We start from the raw sequence: 20,518 nt of genomic DNA on the forward strand, positions 1-20,518 counted from the left end.
AACATAGATAATTCTCATCACTTAAATGATAACTGTGCTCAGTTTAATGCCAGGTAGTTAAGGTTGGTTGGTTGCTTTTTCTAGTCATCCTTCTGACAATTTTTTTTTCTAAATAAGAACAATGAAAGCTAAAAACTAAGTACCCTACATTTGAACATTTGGCAAACTGCTGTTTTATGAAATGAGATATAGATGCACACATTAACACAGACTAATAAACAATTTAAATGTTTATTTGAAAAACGTTAACAGTACAAATCAGCATGGGCAGACTGGGCCTACTTAGCAATAGTAAGCCAGTACTTTTGCAGAATTTTGTGGAATTTTCTTTTGAGACTTCACATAGTACAGCTGTCACAGATACAAAAAGCACACTGTTTACAAGTGCTAACAATTTTTATGAGTGGAAAGGGCCATCAAAGTGTAAAGTGCTTGAAATATAAATCTGCCTTTTTAACTTTTGCATATATAAAATGTCAAATTACTTGAGTAACTCAAATGTTTGGTAGTGATATTTTCCTTGCAAGGCACACTCAACCTTAAGAGACCTGAAACCAGGTTGGGCAGCTTTGTTCAGGCTTGCAGGCACAGCTGATGTTTGCAATACTCCTTCATCCTTTTCTGAGGAATGCTATCTGGAGACTTCAGGACACCCGGAATTTCATAATCTTGCTATGTGGGACAGCTGGCCTGGTTTATCTGTGGGTGTGAAGGCAGCCAGCATCCTGTTTGAGGTGTGGAAACGTGACTTCACAGAAGTTAAAACCAATGGTAGCCCCCAGGGTGGAAAGCTGTTTTATTTTGATGCTACTGAAAAGGCTGCATGTTTATGGAGAGGCACAGGGAAATCAGCTTTGGGCCTTGGCCTGAGTGTCCCTTTACTAATTAATCAACTGACTTTGTTTTCTTAGTAGGAAACAAACAAGGTATTAAGGTCAAGTGCCAAATTTTGGGTCAACTAAAAATTGTTTTTAAAAAACAGTAACTCCAAAGTAAACACAGTATTAAGTACATGCTTTCTCATCTAAATTACTTTTCCTGTCTGGAAGATCTGAAAGCAAGCTGATGGTAATCACAGGTACAAAGCTGACTTGATCCAGAAGAAGGATGCCTCTGAAAGGTAAGATTACCTGGCATTAGAAAACAATATACAAAAGAATTCCGTGTTCTACAAATCAGATTTTTCCTTAAACTCCCCAAACTTTGTTTAAATCAGGTAATCCCTCTTTTATGAAGCTAGAATGAAAACTTGATGGGAAAACTGGTTCCAAAATGCACTAGCTGTGGTTTCAGAGCAGTTCCTTCACCCAGTTTCTATCTCTGAAGTATCAGCAGTGTAGGCTCCATATGCTCAACTTCATAGTAGCCTAAAACTGTCTGCTGCCTGGAGCTACTTTGTCAGGCACTAACTCTTTGTCAAACACTAACTCTCCAAGTCCAGCTCAAGCCTCTGGTTCTATCAGTGTACTGCAGAATGGCATTCAAGACTTGGGATGAGGTCCTGACTTGCATCTGAGAGCATGTCATTCACCAACTGAGACCTACTCATTCTTACTGGTTTATAATCACGAATTAAACCTTTAGCACTTCTTACTGGACCACTGTGTACTGGTAGCAAGAAAATGACACTGAGGTTTAGGGGGCTGGGTTGGTTTGGCATTTAAAAAAATTTTTAGAAGCTGGAGGACAACCATCCTTCCAGCCCCACGTTCTCCAGCTGGAAGAGAAACTACTGCAGGTTGGTTCCTCTGCCCTGTGCTGGCCTCTGCCATGGACAGGCCATCAGACGCTTTGCTGCACGGTTTATTTGGATTAGAATTTTTTTCCTAATTCTACTTGGTTCAAAGTTTCACATGCGGCACTGTTAAGCTACTTACTGCTGTGGGAGGTACAAAGTGTTTGCTTTTTCCAGTTAGTTACAAGAAGTATTCCATCTGACAGCCCACTGTGAAATGTCAGGGGGAAGCATGGTCTCTTTTGTCACTGCAGTTTCTAACCTTCCTGCTCTTCCAATCCTTCATTTTTCCAGCTCTGTCAGAAGGACTAAGGCCAATTTTATTCCTGGTTGGACACATAAATCAACTGCCCTCAGGCCCATTCAGAAGCACAGCTGGTCAGTTGCATTTGAAGACATCAGCTGTGCTTGTTGTGGGTGATGAAGCACTACACAGTCAGTCACTTCTCCTGAAAGAACGTATGGTTCCAAGGGTTAGGTGTTCCAAAACTGCTTGGGTTGCTGTCAGATGTACATGCTTGCCCATTACAGCTCTAAATCTATACTGGCTTTTTAGCTGCAGTTACTAATTCATCTTTACGCCCCTTGTTTTGAGAGCTTGCTTCTCTGAAAATTATTGGTGCTGGTAACACACAAAGTAAAGCCATCTGCAGCCAATCAACCTCTTTTATGACTTTTTGCCACCACCACTAGCACCAACTGCTATGGCTCGTAAGCTGCCTACAGAGGGAGCTCCTTGGAGAATTCTCATACAAACTTGAGGCCTTTCATAACCACGATAGTAACTCCAACAGACTAGTATTAAAGACTTAGAGTTGTTGGAATTATTTTGGTCTAGCTTCTACCCTCCTCTCTCAGAGCTATGTTAATGGTGTCTCACAATATAGTCCTTGTAAAACTTCATAAAAATTTGGCAGTAGGACAGCCAAGCTAAAGACATTTCCAATGAAAGATTTTTCCCATCTTCCTCTGAAATACCTGGGTCAAAACGTCACTTGCAATAGAAAGTTGCCAGCAGCCTTTTCACTGAATTGTTACCACTATCTTCCTACAGAATGGGGCTACTTCTTGAAAGATTTTTTTATTCCATGTTTTGCTGTAATCAAAGAAGGACCAAAAAAAAAAAAAAAGCAGCAAAAATTACTTACTTGTTTTCACAGGAAGGCAAAATCACCTTTAAGACTTTAAGAATAAGAGCTGCTCCGACAACACCAACTACAATGACTTCCATCAAACTAAAGAAGATGGGTAAAGATCGAAACCAGAATCTGCACAACCCTTTTCTCAAGTCTTCCACCCACTGACACATCACCTACAATCAAAGAGGTAAAAATAAAAAGGTTGCAAAACATAGCAAGTGCAGTTCTTGTAGCTACTGGTGACTCACATTACATGGTGATAGTTTTAATTAAATTTATGTATCCATAAGCATACGTAGAAGCAGGATGTAACTGACTGGTGACTCAGACCTCTTTCTTCTGTGAAGTTTGGAATGGGTGAAGGTTTAATTCTCTGTTCATCTTAGCAGAATTCTCTGAAAGGAAAGGCCATTTTGGAAAATAAAGGACACTTACAGAGCAGGCGGAGGGTGAGCTGTTTGCCCTGGCTGTAGAGAAGCCGTGATATCAATACCATGGCGATGTACAGCAGGGAAAGGGTCACTGACAGCCCAGAGGAGGGGTAGCACCTTCTCTAGTCCATCTGTAACTTTCAACCTACTATTTTGGCCTTCCAGTCCCAGCAGTAGGTTATAAAGTGTTTCTCTCAGACCCAGAAGAGGTCATCAAGCCCATCCTTTCCTAGTCTGGAACTGAAACTTCTCAAGCCATTGCTGTGTTTCTTACAGAGGGTGAGACCAATGGCCCGTCTCCCAGAGGGGCAAGCAGATTTAGAAAAAAAATTATGTAGCTTAAAGCTAAACAATATTTGAAATTGTTATAAATGCTTAGGTTGGTATAATGTAAATATCATAATGCTGTCATGATATATCTGTGAGGTCAGAACATTGCAGGATTCAGAAACCCATTTGATTCCTATGGGAGTTAAAAAAGACACAACAATTTCTCACTGCTAAGGGGTAATTTGGGTAATTTAGGAAGGTTTTTTCCTAAGTTTCCTGGAGTATGTCTGTAAAACTCTGTTCTTCTTAGTGGTTGGCTGTGAGGATTTATTAGACTTCTGTGGAAGTCAGTTACTTTCAGATACCTCACACCATAGAAAATTCCAGTCTTTAACAAATACAAAGCAGCAAAATTACACTCTGAGAAGTCAATACTAAGTTAAGTAGGAAGAGCAATTACTTCTTACAGAAATGAGTTAATACATACTATGTTGCCTTCTTTTTTCCAAATTAAAAATAAGAGACTAAAGACAAAGGCCTAGGAATATTATATACTTTGTTACCGTCTTTAAATGGATGTTGTGTTTAGTCTTTACATGAGGAAAACCCACTATCTGAATCGTAACAACACTGGGTTTGTTTGTTTTGTTCCGTAAACATCCACAAAGAGGAAAACATTTGTATGTGTTTCTGTAGACAATATTAAAAATGGGGAAGGAAGTTTTTCCCCTCAAACTGTAATACTGAATAACACTCAGCTCTATCTGCAGCATGTTACTACAAATTTTCTTCCTAGAAATGTCAAAGTATATGCATTTAATCTCTGGTGAAACAGGGGAAAAAACAGTGGGAGAGAAAAAAAAACGCTGCTCCTTTTTAGACCAGTCTTTAAAGGTATATACTAATAATTAAAACCAAACAACAAACAGCAAAACTACCTTGTAAGAAGACTGAGGTTCTATCCTAAGAGGGGTCTCTGGTAACTTCCCAGGTAATGTCTCTTCATCTACTGTAGTCTCTACTTGCTGGGTGAGGTACTGACTGGTAGTTTGCAGTGGATCTTGAATATCTGAAGAAGAAAAGGTGGATTTAGTGAAGGGCTTGCTTTTTATTTGACTCACTATTCAGGAAAACAAAGACATGCTGCATTTCTATACTTATGGTACAGTTCTCACACATTTACCACAAGAACACAGAAGGCTGACTTCTTTTTTTTTTGTCTACTTGAGTAGTGAACTTGATAAGAAGCAGAAGCGGTGCTATAGGGCAGCCTTTAGCTGTGCCTTAGCCGTGAATTTCAGCTGTCGCCAGATTAAAAAGTGATGAACAAGACCAAAATATTCATCCCCTAAGAAATCCTTGAGAGTTTTTGATTAAACAAATCTGAAATTAGATTAAGACATCAAATAACTTCCCTTACTTTTAAGTTCTTCAAGCTTAATAACATAAAACTATTCTCTGGTTTGGAAGTGACCCAGACAGGTATTTCCTCTCCAGTTTTCTCTTTCATTCTCAGGAAAAAGGGGGAGCTTTACAACAACTTCCATCATAGCACTGAGAAATTCATTCCTGTGAGATGTCTGGGCTACAGAGTAACAAGTATCAAGTGCTTCAAAGGAGAACAGATTTAAAAGCAAGCAAACAAAATACCTAGAATATAGAAGAGTTAAATTTAGGTGTTTAAAAAAAACAAACCACATAAAACAAAAACCACTTCCCTGTTCATGAATAAACTTTCACTATGAAAAACACAGCACTAACAATGTTCTTTTGCCCTTGTAAAGCAATACATCGACTATGGATTAAAACATTATGTAACAGTTAAACGAGATACCTTTTCCTGAGAGGTTGGGAAGTGTAAATAACACATCGTTGTCCCTTGGGATGGAATACAGCATGCTCTCTTTCAATGGGACAGTGTAGTTTGAATGTCTAAGTACTCTCAGGTCCTTTACCAAAATATCTATTTCTGTTACTTCTTCCTGCTGAACCTACAGGAGATGCAAACGCGTTGATATTACTGAGTTTACAGTGAAGTATGCAGGCAGAGAAAACCAAAACCATCACAACACAGAAAACTCCAAGCCGTTAAGATTTAGACATAGGGAAGTTATGACTTAGTATTCTTTGGTTTTATGTACCTCTATAGGCTATACTGCCTTAGAAAACATGCTGAAAAGAGTGGGTCTCTCTCCCCTTGCAAAAGTCACTCCATGGGCTTTTAACTAAGTCTTAAATAGCTCATTACAATCCTCTTTCAGGGAGGCATTTTGGGGCATGGCAAACTCAAGTATGTAGTAACAGAGCTCTTGCAAACATTTGCTGAGGCAAAACTGACACTTCTGCTTTTGTAGTAATGTCGCTTTTTTTCAGCAACCGAAGTTGTTTTCAGCAAGTTTTCTTCCTGTGATGCACCAGACCCATTTCACTTAATAATCACTACAAGCATCACTTATATAGAACACATTCCACATAACTCCTACTAACATCAATAACTGCATTGTAAGGCCAAGAACTGACAGAAAACCAGCGTATTTATGACCATAATTATAACTGCTACATAGAAACACAACTGACAGAAGGAATGAAGCATGTGATAGAGTTTCATTCATGTTTTCAGGGCCACAGGCCAACCAACACTTTCCTTTTTCTTTGAACATATGCAGAACAGTGCAATGAAACTGATGATTGTTACTGTCATCTGGTAACTAATGAGAAAAATGGAAAGCTTTTGACTTAAAGAACAATTAAGGAAACAGCATCAGCTTTCTGGTTGTTCCTAACAGCTCCCTATGAAAACCTGAAGTGCATTGTGATGCCTAGTTTGAGACCTGAAATACAACAATACTACTGTGCAATGACAGAATCAAACCAGGATATACCAGCCTCATCACATCATGTTATTAGAAAAGCTTCAGAACTCTCAGCAGGTTTTTTTCATTAACAGTGTAACATTTTGACATGGTGCAGAGCCCTCTAAAAAATACTACATGCTGGCCACGCAATTAGTTAAGCATCAATGATATTATCATCATTTTCCTTAAAAAAAAAAAAAGGCAGGAGAACATAAGCCAGCTCCAAAAGAGCCTGGCCACAGGTACTGAAACAAAAATAGCATAATTTTGCTGGCTTCAGCAGCTGTATCTTCTCTCCAGAACCTCTCTGGTTAGAAAAATAACTATACGTTATAGGTGATTTTGAGAACTCAGTTCAGCACATTAAAATCTCAGCTAGAACTGTAAGCCCTCACATTCACTGGTATTTGTGTAAATACAGTTAAAATTTGAGGAGGTTTTTCCTGTTCATCTCAAAATCCATGTTCATTATCAAGAGTTTTATTCAAATTAATTAATTATCTTATATGCAAAATATTCTAAGGCTAAGGGTGTTGTGGGCTTTCACAGCGAGCCCATCTGCCCTAAGAGTTTGCTGCTGCAAGCTGTACCCCATGCTACATGCTTGAAACACTTTGTTAGCTTGGAATAAAGAATGGGGAATACCTCAGGACTCAGAACAAGCCCATCCCCCTTTTATTTTGTACATTATTTTGTAAGTTAAGTATTGCTTGTGTGTCTGACCTTGCCTGCATAAATGCACGTGTTGAAAGAGCATGTGACAGAGTTAATGATAAGGGAAGGTCATTCAACACTTAAAATACTAATAGAAGCATTCAAACTTGAAGTCTCTTCATGAAATGCCCCCACTACTATACCAGCAACTTAGGCTGGTATTATCTCCCTCAGTACTGTGCTAGCTAACATTAGATCATATACTTTGTGCTCTAACCACCAGCCAGATACATGTAAGCCTTTTAATCCTTGGTAACTACTTGCCTTTCCTAAATTTAAAAACGCACAGAATGTTGTGTTTGTGGGTTTTTTTACCTGTTTTCCATCGACTTCTGTTATTTCTTCCTGAATGACAACCAGCTGCAAATCAGAACTGGACGCCAAAGGCCACTCATGAACCATGATGCGAACACTGACGGTTCCCAGGCGCTGCTGATCTGGTGAACTACCCAAGTCTCCGTTCTCCACTGTTAACATACACAGTTTTCAAAGAGAAAGCACCCCAAACAAAAAGCAGTATACAACCACGGGGCAAACAGCTGCAACTGACACATATGGCTCTGTACACATAGCACCTGAATGGAAGCATCATTACAACTACAGAGCACCACTAGAGATGCCTGAACGGTTGCATGAAAGTCTGTACTGTGCTGACATCCTTAACACTTCCAGAAGCTGCTATTATAAGCAGTAGTAATCTGGACAACAGGTAAAAAAGATGCCATGATCGTTTACCACTGCACTCTATCACCAAATCAAACTTGGAGCAGGTCTCATGATATAACACAGCAGACAAGAGCAGCACTGTATAACCGAGGGAGCTCACAATGTCGCATCCCGGCCTTTGAGGTTTGTGTTTAAACACCCTAAGCAGCACTCTTTGGCTTGGCTATTGCTGCATTCTTGTTTTAGTTGTCCAAAGGAGTTCATAAGATTAATGCCACAGCCCAGCCAGCCACCTGTGTAAACATCTTGATTCACACATTTCCCTTTCTCTCAACACAGAAACAAACATGCTTTTATCCAGGCACTCAAGATGAGTGTCAGTTTCCTCATATGTATTTTTTCTGCCCCCAGCTCTATTTTCATGTTACTGTGACACTTCAGCCTCTCTTCCTAGTCAAAAGCCTTCAGCTATTTCAACCACCTCATATTCCACAAGTACACAGAGAACTGCCTTTCTACCCTTGCTGTTTCTGGATAGATGCAGTATACTCCTCCCAACTACCTCTATTAGAGGTGAGGGCATGCTAGAACTGCAGTGCTGCAGCAGTGCAAGAACAGAGGTGACAGGTATCTCCAGCACACAGAGAGCGAGGTACCTGGGCTGAGACTGAACTGGCCCCCATTTCTAAGCCCCTGGTGCTGCATCACTTGCAGTGATGAGCCTGAGATGCAACCTGAGGGAACGTCAGGCTGCTGTCCTTCAGCTACAAAGTTAACAGCTCAGTGTGTTGGTTGCTTTTATGCTATGATCCCTTTCCTCATGAAGCTATGGTGCTTATTTTAAACATAGAAAAATACTTTTTGGCATCATTTAGCAGTATCTTCCATTGCAAAAATAAGTGGCAGGAGAGAAAGAGAAAGGTTCCCTGTAGGTGTGAGCCAGAACGCTATCCCAGTTGCTGCATGTTTTCTGACTTCCAGCAGCAAGCCCATGTGAAAGGACCAAAGCCTCCAAGATGACAAGTAGCGGAAGCTCCCTGTGGTCCCAACCCTTCCATGCGTCAGGCTGCTCAATCCCCACTACATTCCACAGGACTGAAAGACAGGCACACTTCCAAAACTGACAATTGTGGGAACTTCAAGTGGGGATACACGCATCAGGTATTATGTAAGAACAGTGTCAAGACAATACTGTTCAGCAGACTTGGACTCTAATATTCAAGACCATTAATACTGGGCTCAAGTGTGACAAGTACATACATTCAGGAGTATTCTTCCCCTCTGTTAACAGGAAACAAGCATTTTGATATTCCTTTAGCATTTTACAAACATTATCTGAATCTACTGTTGAGGATTTAGTTAGTAAATAGTATAAATACTACAGGTAACAGATGTACTGTGCTGAGGACTCAGACCTGAACATGGAGATAGAGTTCCAGGTTCCTACCTCCCAGGTCAAATCAGTATTTTTCTCAGTGATTCAGATTCATCTTTGTAATTGTAGTCACTGCCAGCTATACAGCTATGATTTGGGAAATCAATAGAAACTACAGTAAAGTGCTCAGCATCTCTCAGAATTAGTCACTAAAATAGTATCTATTTTTCTGGAGTCAGTCATCTTGCAGGTAAATGACATTTGGTCATGTTTTCCTACCCTAGGACAGAAAAAAACCAGAAGCAACAGGAACGTAACTATCCCAGTAAAAGAGAAATGAATTACTGCTCTCCCGCTCCACAAAAGAAATAGTGTCAAATTAATAATCGATTGTGCTTGGGGAGGAAGGGTTCAAGAAACAAGGTCATGGCTCAGAGAAGCAATTTAGAAAAAGCATTAGTAGTCTCTAAGTAAATGTCTGATTGTAAGGAGAGGATGACCTCAGACACCAAGCTAGAGACTGACTGCACCTGATCCATCAAGAGATCATTCCAAAGACAACAGAAGCTTAAATCAAAAGAGCACAATGGCCCTTTTTTAATTAATTATACAGTATGTTCTGTGTATCTCAAAAAATCACAGTACTTGCTGGTCTTTCACAAAATGTGTAACATCGATTCACTAGAAAAAAACAGCAGTTTCAATATAATCTGAAGTCATCAACAACTGCAGGACACCAGCAAAACTGCAGTATTTGTGCTATAATATCCTACCCAACGGGAAGTTGTTTGTCCAAGAGACAGAGAAATAACTAAAAGATCTTCCTAAGAACAATTCATACTTTTGTTATTGAATTTCTTTTTGGACCTATGCCAGCCAAGCCAGGGACACAGCCATTAGCAGGGTGGAGTTGCATCCTTCTGTTTACATTGTCTAGCTTGTAGTGCAAAACATTCTCTTGAAAAGATAGGCGGAGTCTGGATGTCAGATTAGACCATTTACATATAAGTATGTGAATGTGACTTGAGAACAAGGCAGTAAGACTTTTTCCACACGCTTCAGTAGCAAAATTATCCTCTCTTGGCAAATGGTTTGCTTCTACAATGCTCAGGTTTGCAGAATACAAGAACATGTAGTCACTGTAAGCTTTGGTTACCAGATAACAGGGAAGCCAAATACCCCGGGGAAATTAAAAAATAAAAAAAGAATACTCACATATTACTGTTTGACATGTTATGTGTGCAACCCCGCTTTTCATAGGAAAATCATTTAGATATACCTGTCCATTAACGTAGGTGATATTAAAAACAACCTGAAACAAAGACAAACAGAATGAATGTATGGTTTCTGGCCATATGCTACAATTCTGTTCACAGAAGAATGCACTTCATACTGAGTGGCGTCAGACAAAACAATATATTTGCATCCACATGCAGACTTTTTTTCACTGCATATTAATTCACTGAATAAATAGAAAAACCAGACAAACCTGTCCTTTGTGAAATTCTCCATTGGTTTTCAACATCATAATGTTGACTCTGATTGTTTCCTGGAAAACAACAGTGAAAAGAGATGTAGGTTTCTGAGGGAAAACATAAACCACTGCAGGCCACAGGCAACTTTCACACACTGTCCTGACAGTAACAACCTACAATCTCCAGAGCACATTCTCCAGCTTTCAATCCAGCTGACAGAAGAAAAAGGAATATGCTTACATGTTTCATGTAAGAGTTGGTTTGGGTTTTTCCCCCTCTTTTTAATAAAGACGATTAGCGAGAAAGAACGACAGCTGCATCCCCTTAGGTATAAAGTTGCTTGGTTGGTTGTTTTTTTTAAGTCAAGGTAAAATAATAATAGGCTAAATTCACAGAAATTGTTTCACGTTGATATAATGGAAAAGAAATCTCTCGCATTAGCTGAAAAATAATAGACAATACAAGGTAAAAATCAGATTCTCTGTAAATGCTTTTCAAGTGCTCCACTTCTAGGTGAAGTGTACTTTAACACATGTTAACCTATACTAAAGAACACTAATGTTTTTCAGTGTAAGCAGTAATGCTGTTTCTTTTCTTTGGTTATCACCCTCCAAACTCCCAGCTAATGGGGATTTGCTTCCTTCTTTCAAACACTAATTGCTGTAATTTATCAACTCACTCATTGTGTCCCCTCATTTCACCCTTGCAGTTTCAGGGGCTCTTTTGCAGATGGGACCCTAAACCTCCCAGGCCTGCCCTTGGCAAAACCTGCGTAAAAAAGCCAAACCACTCTTGGACATATCCAAAAGTAATGATTGCTGCACTGCTTTCCTGAGTCACCTCTTCAAAATTAATGTTAAGCTCCCCATTTGCCTTTTAGGAGCCTTAAATGATTCTAATCCCACGTCATTTTCCTTGGGAAAACTTCTCCATACCTTCAGCATCTTCTTTAGCTCTGTGTTTGAGTCATGGTTTCACAACCAGCAGCTAAAATGTGAGTCATGTCTCAGTAAAAGGTTGAACTTGCCCAGAATTGAAAATAAATAAATAAATACATACATACATAAAAGGGCTTTTCGTTTGGGTTTTTTACAAAACACCAAATTTTCAGCCAGGAAATACTTGAAATATAGAGTACGTAGCATAGCATAGTCCCAATTCATGAACAGAGAGCTTCTGAAGTGCAAATATGTAAAAAAATCCTTAAAAGAAGGGGTGTTAAGCAGTATACTAAGGTACCCAGGACTATCAAAACTGAAAAACAGCACCCAAATCTGATTCAACAGAAAACTGGCAGCATGAGAAGCGTGGTTTAAAATCTAACACAAATAACGGTTAGGTTGGAAAGGACCTGTCATTTGATGCTTCAGACACATTGTGAAATCAGTAGGAAAACTCTCTGTCCACTAAGACCAAAGAGAAATCTCTTTCTCAATGCTCCTTCTACAGAACAGGTGTTTATACCGAGTATTTTTCAAAATTTAAATCCTAGCTAATCAAAGTAAATGAAAATTACCAATTTACTTAGAGAACTGGAAGTCTATTACTGAAAATATAAACCAGATCAATAATACAATCATATGATGTAATCTATTCTGTCATCCTGTAATTTCCTCAATCCACTTATGTTCTTCTCAAGGTTTAAGAATTCTGTATATTAAAAAACAACAAACAAACAAACCCTCCCCCCAAAAAAACACAAACAAACAAAACCCCACCAAACCCAAAAAATACCACACCAAAATGCCTAACTTTTAGCTCTTTATCTAACATTCTTTCTTGTAACATGTACTTCTTTCACACTCTCAACCTGCTTAACAGATTACCAAAACCTTGTGTCATGACTTCCTAGGTTTTTCTGTTTTCTGGGAATTCAAAGGCCCCAAAGGATGGATTTTCCAGGCAGTCTTGATATTCCTTTGGTTTTTAAGCCTTAATTAAATTTGAGTTCCTTTACACAGAAAATATTTTGCAATCTTTTTTCAACATCTACAAACTGACTCACTGAGATTACAAGAAAAAGGAAATGACTGTGACTGCTGAAACAAGGAAAATCCCCCTTGGATTTTTAATCGAATGCTTTATTTGAAAATGAAGGGCACAGGGCAAGATAGATGTGCTCAACAATAGAGCGTTAACATACAAAGTGAGCTATATAAGCAATGACAAATTTTCTTCACAACTGCCCTCAGTTCTCTTAGTGAGAAGTTCTCTTAGTATCCACAAGCAGAGTCATAAATTCAGGTACATACTTTAAACTTGCACTTGAAGGGCGTATTACATGTTTAAGAAATGTAAATATTTCAGTGGATCGCTCCCATGGTGTTGGGGTTACAAACCCTGGAAGGCAGTACGCACACAGCACGGCTGCACGGCTTTGCTGCCTCTGCTGCGAGCAAAGACAGCGCAGATCCCTCCTCTCCCGCACATCCCCCTGCCCTTGCAGTTGCGCCAAGCCAGTGAGCCCATAAAGATCACTAAGCTGGCAGGAAAACTTTTCCTTTTTTTTGACAGACTGCTTCTCTGTCAGTCCGACAAGGAAGGAAGAGGCAGACAGGTATGGGAGAGGCAAGTGGGCACCTGGCAGGATGGAGCTGGGCCACCTGCTCTGGTGGCCACAGGCTGCTGGCGGCTCTGCTGCCTGTCCTGGCAGCATCTCCCTCTGATCACAGGCGGGGTGATGTGGCATCCTCTGAACAGCACAGGTTCATAACACCACTCAATAACTTAGAGCTATGATTAATACTCCACCACAGCAGCTACACCATGACCCTTGCAATTTTGTGTTCACAGGAACTGGAGAACTCCTCTTCCTGCTATTCCTGTGACCCTATGTTTAAACAAATAAATTATAGCAGCATTAATCTAATTTGAATCTTCAATCTCAAGTACACAGTGCTGAGTACCTAGAGGCTGACTTACTTAGCTTCAGTTAAGAGACAGGAATAATATATCCATGTTTTCTTCTGCTGTTTATAGCCATAGAAATAGCCATCAATAGAAAGTTGCTCACATCCAGATCCAACAAATTCTACGACTGGTGACTTCCCATGCCCTGTGCATTCATTCTCCTGAGTTTTCATATGTTCCTGTTTTGCCTCTTCACTAAGCACTCCCAAAGACTTGGTGCCTGTCTTGCTAAGAAACACTTCAAAGAGATCTCAAAGTTTTGGTGGTAACATATAATCAGTTTTCAACTGTTCTTACTCAAAACATTCCTGAACTGATACAGAAACACATCAAGGACCAGAGGAAGATCAACTTTTCCAGAGTCAGAATCAACTATATTGATGTCATTCCTGACAGGTGTTAATTTAACTTATTCTTCAAGCTCTCCAGTGATGTCCAAAAACTTCACACTCTCATTAACTATTTAGGGCTCAGACAGCTTTAACATAAAAAGTTTTCCTAATGTCTAACCTGAAGCTTCCTTGCTGCAATTTATGAACAGGTTATTCATTACTCTTCACAATGTCGTCCCATGGAAAACAACGGTCCTCCAACTCAGTCTTCCTGATTTTATGCTAACACTCCCAGCTCATATAATCCTTCTTAATGCTGTCATAGGACGCAAATGTCTCTCTTGAATTTTCCTATGACTTCTCATCACTTACTTAGTGCCTCAGCAATGATATTCACAGTGCTAATAGCCACAGCACCTACAAAGAGGGCAGCACTTATATCACAAATATATGCCATTCTCTTCTAGGACAGCTAGGCAACAGCAGTAACAGCATGACAACATATATGACAGTGAACTAGTGGATTTTTGTGAACTTGGATCAATAGAGATAAGCAGGTAGTGACCATTTTCTAACCCTTTCACCATGTGCTGTAAGAGAACACAGGAACGTTAACTGGGGCAGTCTAATTGCAGTAATGGCAGAAAAGCAAGATGGGCAAAAGATGGCAGCAAAGAATATAAAGCATCTGGCAGAAGTTACAAGGGAATATTCTTTAATTCTTAAAGACTCCCTTTACCAATGCCACATAAATCTATAGAAAACATATCACGTAATCTTAGCCTTTTACGAAAAATGCCGCACAAGACAAATCTGTTGGGTCTGATCACGCAAGAACTTCAAAGGGATCTGATTACAGAATGATGGAAAAGCTTCTTCCCTGAGCAGTGGGTACCTGTTGGTTCAGTTTCTCCCAGCACAGGGTAACTGCTAAGTCCTACACAGCTGCATTAGTCACATAAACCCCATGTAAATTCAGCCGCGAGCAGCCAACCCACTTATAGCACAGCTGCTCTCCGCCGGGGCTCTCAGAACAAGGCTCTTTCTGCTGTGCTGGAAGGCTGTGGGAAGCGGAGCGGGCAGCACTGGGAACAGATGGTGCAGCGCCTCGCAAGATGGCCAGCTGTGCTGAGACTTGGAAGACAGACAATCCCCTGGCAGCCATCAGGAGGGCACTGTCGGGATATCCTGTTCGTGACAGGAAAATATGAAGTCCCAGGAAGGTTGCCAAACAGATAAGAAACAGGCAAAACTAATAACTCCTTTCTAAATTTGAAAACAAATTATAGGAAAAAAAGTGTTCAAACAGACAAACAAAACAACCAGCCAGACTCACAGCATTTGAGTCCTGGCACTCACACGGACAACTGGCTCCAAATAGTGTAACTGTGTATTTGCAATGTGGGCTCTGTGATCTGTGCTTCTCCTAAGCCTTTCATCAGACTCAAAACCAGAGCTCTGCTGTAGGATGAGTCTTAACTGCAATCAGGCATAACTGAGTGAAGAAATATCATGGTGAAAGTTTGACGTGACAAGTTTGACTCGACAAGTTTGCAGGACTATAATTAGCCCCTCACGTTTTACAAAATTCCACTACAAAATTGTTTCAAATAAGGCCTGGCATTATTAAACTGCACGACAATATTTAGGGTAAGATAATTAAATCCAGTATTTGCTTAAGAAAATAAAGCAGAACCATCTCTGCTGATATAAAAATCTAACTTGATGCTTTTGCTTTGCTTTTCTGAACAAGCGTACTTATATTTCTTCCTTATTTTGCAATGCTTCTTAGTACAATATTGCTTAACCTCTCCTTTGCCCTACATACATTGCTAGAATTAATTCTCCCTATTAAGTCAACTCATACTATGAGTGTTTTATAAGGAGTTTTAACGGTCAATATTTTGTCTCACGTCACCAGGACATGGCTGCACTATACTGCTTTAATTTAATCAAATAGATATGGAAAGATGATGTCAGATCTTTCAAACATAAAGTTCAGCGTCAGACTGTTAATAAAGAAACTGGCATAAAGCGATGAAACAAACATTGCAGTATGTCACCATGGACATAGTTTTTTCTTTTATTAAAATACATGACACCCGCTGCATACGTACTCAAATGGTTGATGTAGTGAAGGCTACTTTCTTCTGTTGTGAAATAATCCATCCAGGCAGAGGTTTCTTGCTGCCAACAAATATTCTGAAAACAATGTTTTTCAGGCAGCTAAACTAAAAAAACCCATCTGGTAGGCAAGTAAGCCATTCAGAACATCGCTAAACCTAAATTATCAAGAGGCAAACAGAGTAGGCAAAACCCCCATCATTAACACTCAGTCCATTGAGCTTTTAGCCAGTTCCTACCAGCACATTGAAAAAATACTCCAAAACACAAAACCTAATTCTTGACCTTGCACCAGAAAACATCTTTCATGTGAAGGCTGGTTGCCTTGTTGCGTCATTCCCTGACTTTTTTTTAATTTTATCTTGTATCAATCAATCTGTAATCCAGTTTTGCTCATCTGAATTCCAGAAAGAGAAAGAAAAATCAAAACACACATGCTTATGTTTAGAAAAAGAGTCCAGATTTCAAAACAGCTTATTTAAGAAATGACAAGTGTTGCACAACCATGGAGACGTTCACATTCTGGAGCCAAACAAAAGCATTTCAGCCTTACAAAACGTTATTCCAATGTTTCAAGTTTTTTCTCAGTCCTTCCACTATGGTTTCTGTAACATCACGGCCATCAACTTGGAAGTAAACTTCAATAAATACCATGTACACGAATTACAAAATGTGAAGTTATCAGTGCTGTGCTGCCAGTGGGCTCACAGAATTGTAGAGGGCAGAGCCATGGCATCCAGGCAAAGAAAAGCTCAATATGTTGACACTGCCTGCTCCCAAGCCATCCCCGGTCCCAAGCCATTCTCAGAAAAGACCATCACTTTTCTGACCCCATCGCCCACTGTTGTTAAGCTCATGGCTTCTGAAGCCAACCTGACAGCGCAGCATTCCTGCTCTGACTGTTCCCACTGCCTAGCCACTTCTGTTCCTATCAGGCCACCATAAAACAGCTCTTTCTCAAATAACAGCAATTCTACTCAAAACCTTTCTCAAGATGCGTTGTTCCTTCTACAGCAAAAACAATCTTGTATGTACAAAAAGAAACAGTACAGGAAAAAACACAAGCTGGTGGTTTTGAGATTTTAAAAGAAAAACTACTGAAGTAAAAATGTGTATGTTCCCTTTTTGACTCTTAAAAGAGCTTTTCCACATGTAGTTATGCCACCACACCAGTACAAAGTTTAAAAAGTGCAGACAGTTCCAACTAGCAAAAACTGATCTGACAGACCACCTAAGCGGTACGGCACAGATGGACAAACACAATTCTGCAAATAGCACAGCTGTGCCTGTAAGGCATTCTCCCAGCTACTAAATCAAGCCCTATCAGCAAGCTAAAACATACCTGTTCTATTTCTGACCCCAAGCTGGCTTCCATGGGACCCACCCCGGCACCCTGCACCACCACACTTTCAGATCCAAAGATAGCGTGTGCAGATGTGCCTCCACATCTCCTACCACTGCCAGCTTGTGACAGACAAACGACTTTAATGCTGTTACGCTGAACGTCTGGTGTGAAAGTGAGACAGTTTCTAGGGAGAAGGTACACAAGAGCATAGGTCTATGTTTCATTTCATGTGTTTTCTGGCAAATTGAAGCTAGCTCACAGGGATAAGTGAAGTACCTGAGCACTGAGCTCTCTCTGCTCTCTTCAGAGCACCTGAATTCAAGCACAGATGCAATGTTAAAGGTGTCTGAAGATCTAGATCCCTATTTTGAAACGAGAGCTAAGCGCATCTCTCTTCAAAATATTCATATAGAGAAGCAGGAACAAGGAAGTAAGCTCAGGAATCTGTCTTTGCAGCACAGGATACGTCAGTGCAGTGCCTCTGTCAGGCTTTCTTGGAAAGGTTTTTACTTAAATTAAAAAAAAAAAAATGTGGAGGAAAAAGGCATAATAAATTTACTCCCATGACAGCAACTTCACATTGGCTAGACAAGCGACTACTTCCTTCTTTGCAATCTCACATTTTGGAGATCACAATTATAACAATTAGAGGATGTATTTAGCCGTGATTCAACTACAGACAGAAGTACCCAGCTCTCTTCTGTAATTCCAGAGGTCAAATCTCACCAGTGCCATGGCACATCTTATTCCCACCAAGAAGATCTCCTAAGGAGTACCCAAAAAATTCCCTCCACTCTCTAAAAAACCACCAAATTTAATTTAAAACTAATCTTACCAAGGTACAACATAGGTAATGGAATGGAAAAGCAGACAGCACAATGCCCCATAATATACCAGTGTATCAAAAACCTTTTTGTGGTTCAAGAGTACAGAAATCACTAGAAGCAAATGTGGACCTAATGCACTGCATGCTTCTACAGCACTGAACTATCAAGATGAGGGTAGAGAAGCATAAAAATGCAATATAAATACATCTACATTGGACAGAAGTAACTCTTTCTCCCCTCAACCTGTCAGGTATTTATTTTGGCATATCAAATCCTATATAAATGAAAGATTAAAGGAAGGGGGGGAAACATTACATGCACTGAGTTTGTGACAGAAGCATAATTTTGTCCTTTTGTACCACTTTTAGACCGAAATGTACCTGAGCAGCAGGACAAGCACTGGAAGTAGGAAGAACAGACCTTGGCTGTCAAGCGCTACAGCTTGAAATAAACACAAACCTCGTACCCACCACACGGCCTTTCAGCGACACCGGCTTCGGCGACACCGCCCGCCCGGCCGGGCCCGCCTGCGGCCGAGCAGCCGCGGCCGCTGCGGCCAAGAGCCGCCCGCGACACCGCCCAGCGCCCCGGCGGGGTCCGGCTCGCCCCGCGGAGGCAGAGGGACAGGGACAGGGGCTGGGGCTGGCCCCGGCCGCCCCGCACGCCGGCAGTACCTGGTCCAGCTGCAGGGTCGCGGCCGGGCCCAGCAACACGGCGGCCAGCGACAGCAGCAGCAGCTCCCGCCGTCCCAGCGCCGCCTCCATCTTGCGACCCGGGAATTAAAACAAAGTGAAACATCAACAAGCGGCGGCAGGGGCGGGGCCGGGAGAAGGCGGGGGAGGTGGCGGGAGGGGGCCGGGAGCAGGCGGGGGAGGTGGCGGGAGGGGGCCGGGAGAAGCGGGGGAGGTGGCGGGAGGGGGCCGGGAGAAGCGGGGGAGGTGGCGGGAGGGGGCCGGGAGAAGCGGGGGAGGTGGCGGGAGGGGGCCGGGCCGCCCCGCTCCTCCCCGCCCGCCGCGGGCAGAGCGCAGCCCCCGGGCTGTGGCACTGGAAGGGGCCGGGCCACCCTGTCGGCTCACCGCTGAGGGTGGCGGGTGTTGGCTCGGGAATGAGCTTTTATTTTTTGGAAGAGGAGCGAAATTTTAGCGAAACAGCTGTATTTGTGCTGTCCTGCCCGGCCCGGCCCGGTCCCGCCGCGGGAGGTCCCGACCGAGGCGTTGCACTCTAACGCCCGCGCCTACAAACGCCCGTTACCGTTAACAGACGATTACAGCCTTTGAAAGCACTTTGCATAATAATTACCTACATAGCCAATGTTAATAATTACACTTTATGAAGCGGCCAAGGTACGCTCGTCAAACCAACTTACACCCTTGGCACCGGCAGCTGGGCACCTGCTCTGCGTGTGAACGCCAAGGCAATAATCCTGGGCCAAGCTGCAAGCACCGCACATCCATAAAGGTTTATTGGAAGCAAAAGCAGGCAGCGTGCTCCGGGGAGAGCAGAAAGAATCATCAGAAAGGAAGAGAGCACAAGGTAAAGCCTAAAGAAACCTGAAGGAGACTTAATAGCGGTAGTCAAAACTGTGGAAGTCTATGACGAGAAAGCAAACCACCTGAATCTCCCAAGTGGTTGGTGTCTGTGGAGATAAAAAGTGCTTTATTTGCAACAAGAAAGATTGTTGTTATCTGTCAGCCAAAAGCTTTCTAACGGTAAGGGTGGCAAACATCTTAACAACTTGTCTAGGGAGGTTTTAGTATCACCAGGGCAGGGCAATAAATTAGCTGTCCTGTTGAAGCCATCTGGAGCCTAATTTTATATTGCTCCATGACTCCCACTTGGTTAATAGCAAACATGAATCATTAAACTCACAGAAATGTAGTATTTTATGTGCAGTTTGCATTCATGAGACACTGGTATAAACATCTGGCATGAGATAAAAGGCACAGGAAAATGAGGCCTCAGAGAGTCATATATTATGAGGTATATTTCACACATAATATGTGAAAACCTCAAATATTTCATCACTAAATACATTTATTATCAGTAGCTTCAGAGATTAGAAAAAATAAAGCTGATTAACTGCCTTCTCTGTGATAACACAGGTCAGTAATGGAAGAAGGGATAAAAACTCTGACATCTTCATTCCCACCACCTCTCTTTACCATCACCTAGTTTACCCGTCCTTAGGATTTTTTAATTTATTTTTTTTTAATATGTTGTGTTTGGTAAACTGAAAGAAATAGGCAAAGGGTCTGCTCACTGTGCAGTCTCATGGAGCAGAAAACTACATGGTAAGTCAGCTTCCCAACAAGACATTTTG

At 41.3% G+C, this 20,518-nt stretch overlaps 1 protein-coding gene across 2 annotated transcripts; it reads right to left on the reverse strand.

The window, feature by feature from the left end:
- Positions 1-272: 272 nt before the first annotated feature.
- On the reverse strand, positions 273-19,006 carry GINM1 (glycosylated integral membrane protein 1). 2 transcript variants are annotated; one of them, XM_080342276.1, is made up of 8 exons: positions 18,873-19,006; positions 10,675-10,734; positions 10,401-10,497; positions 7,460-7,611; positions 5,410-5,566; positions 4,514-4,644; positions 2,884-3,047; positions 273-1,113 (listed from the first exon to the last, which is right to left on the reverse strand). In XM_080342276.1, exons 1-8 carry the CDS (start codon positions 18,960-18,962, stop codon positions 1,005-1,007), a joined length of 960 nt encoding a protein of 319 aa, XP_080198402.1. In that variant the 5' UTR covers positions 18,963-19,006; the 3' UTR covers positions 273-1,004. The 2 variants fall into 2 exon arrangements, with proteins under 2 accessions (XP_080198402.1, XP_080198403.1); XM_080342277.1 differs by lacking the exon at positions 18,873-19,006 and adding an exon at positions 11,596-11,675.
- Positions 19,007-20,518: the final 1,512 nt, after the last annotated feature.

The sequence above is a fragment of the Nesoenas mayeri genome, assembly GCF_963082525.1.
Source record: "Nesoenas mayeri genome assembly, chromosome: 3".
NCBI classification, from domain to species: domain Eukaryota; kingdom Metazoa; phylum Chordata; class Aves; order Columbiformes; family Columbidae; genus Nesoenas; species Nesoenas mayeri.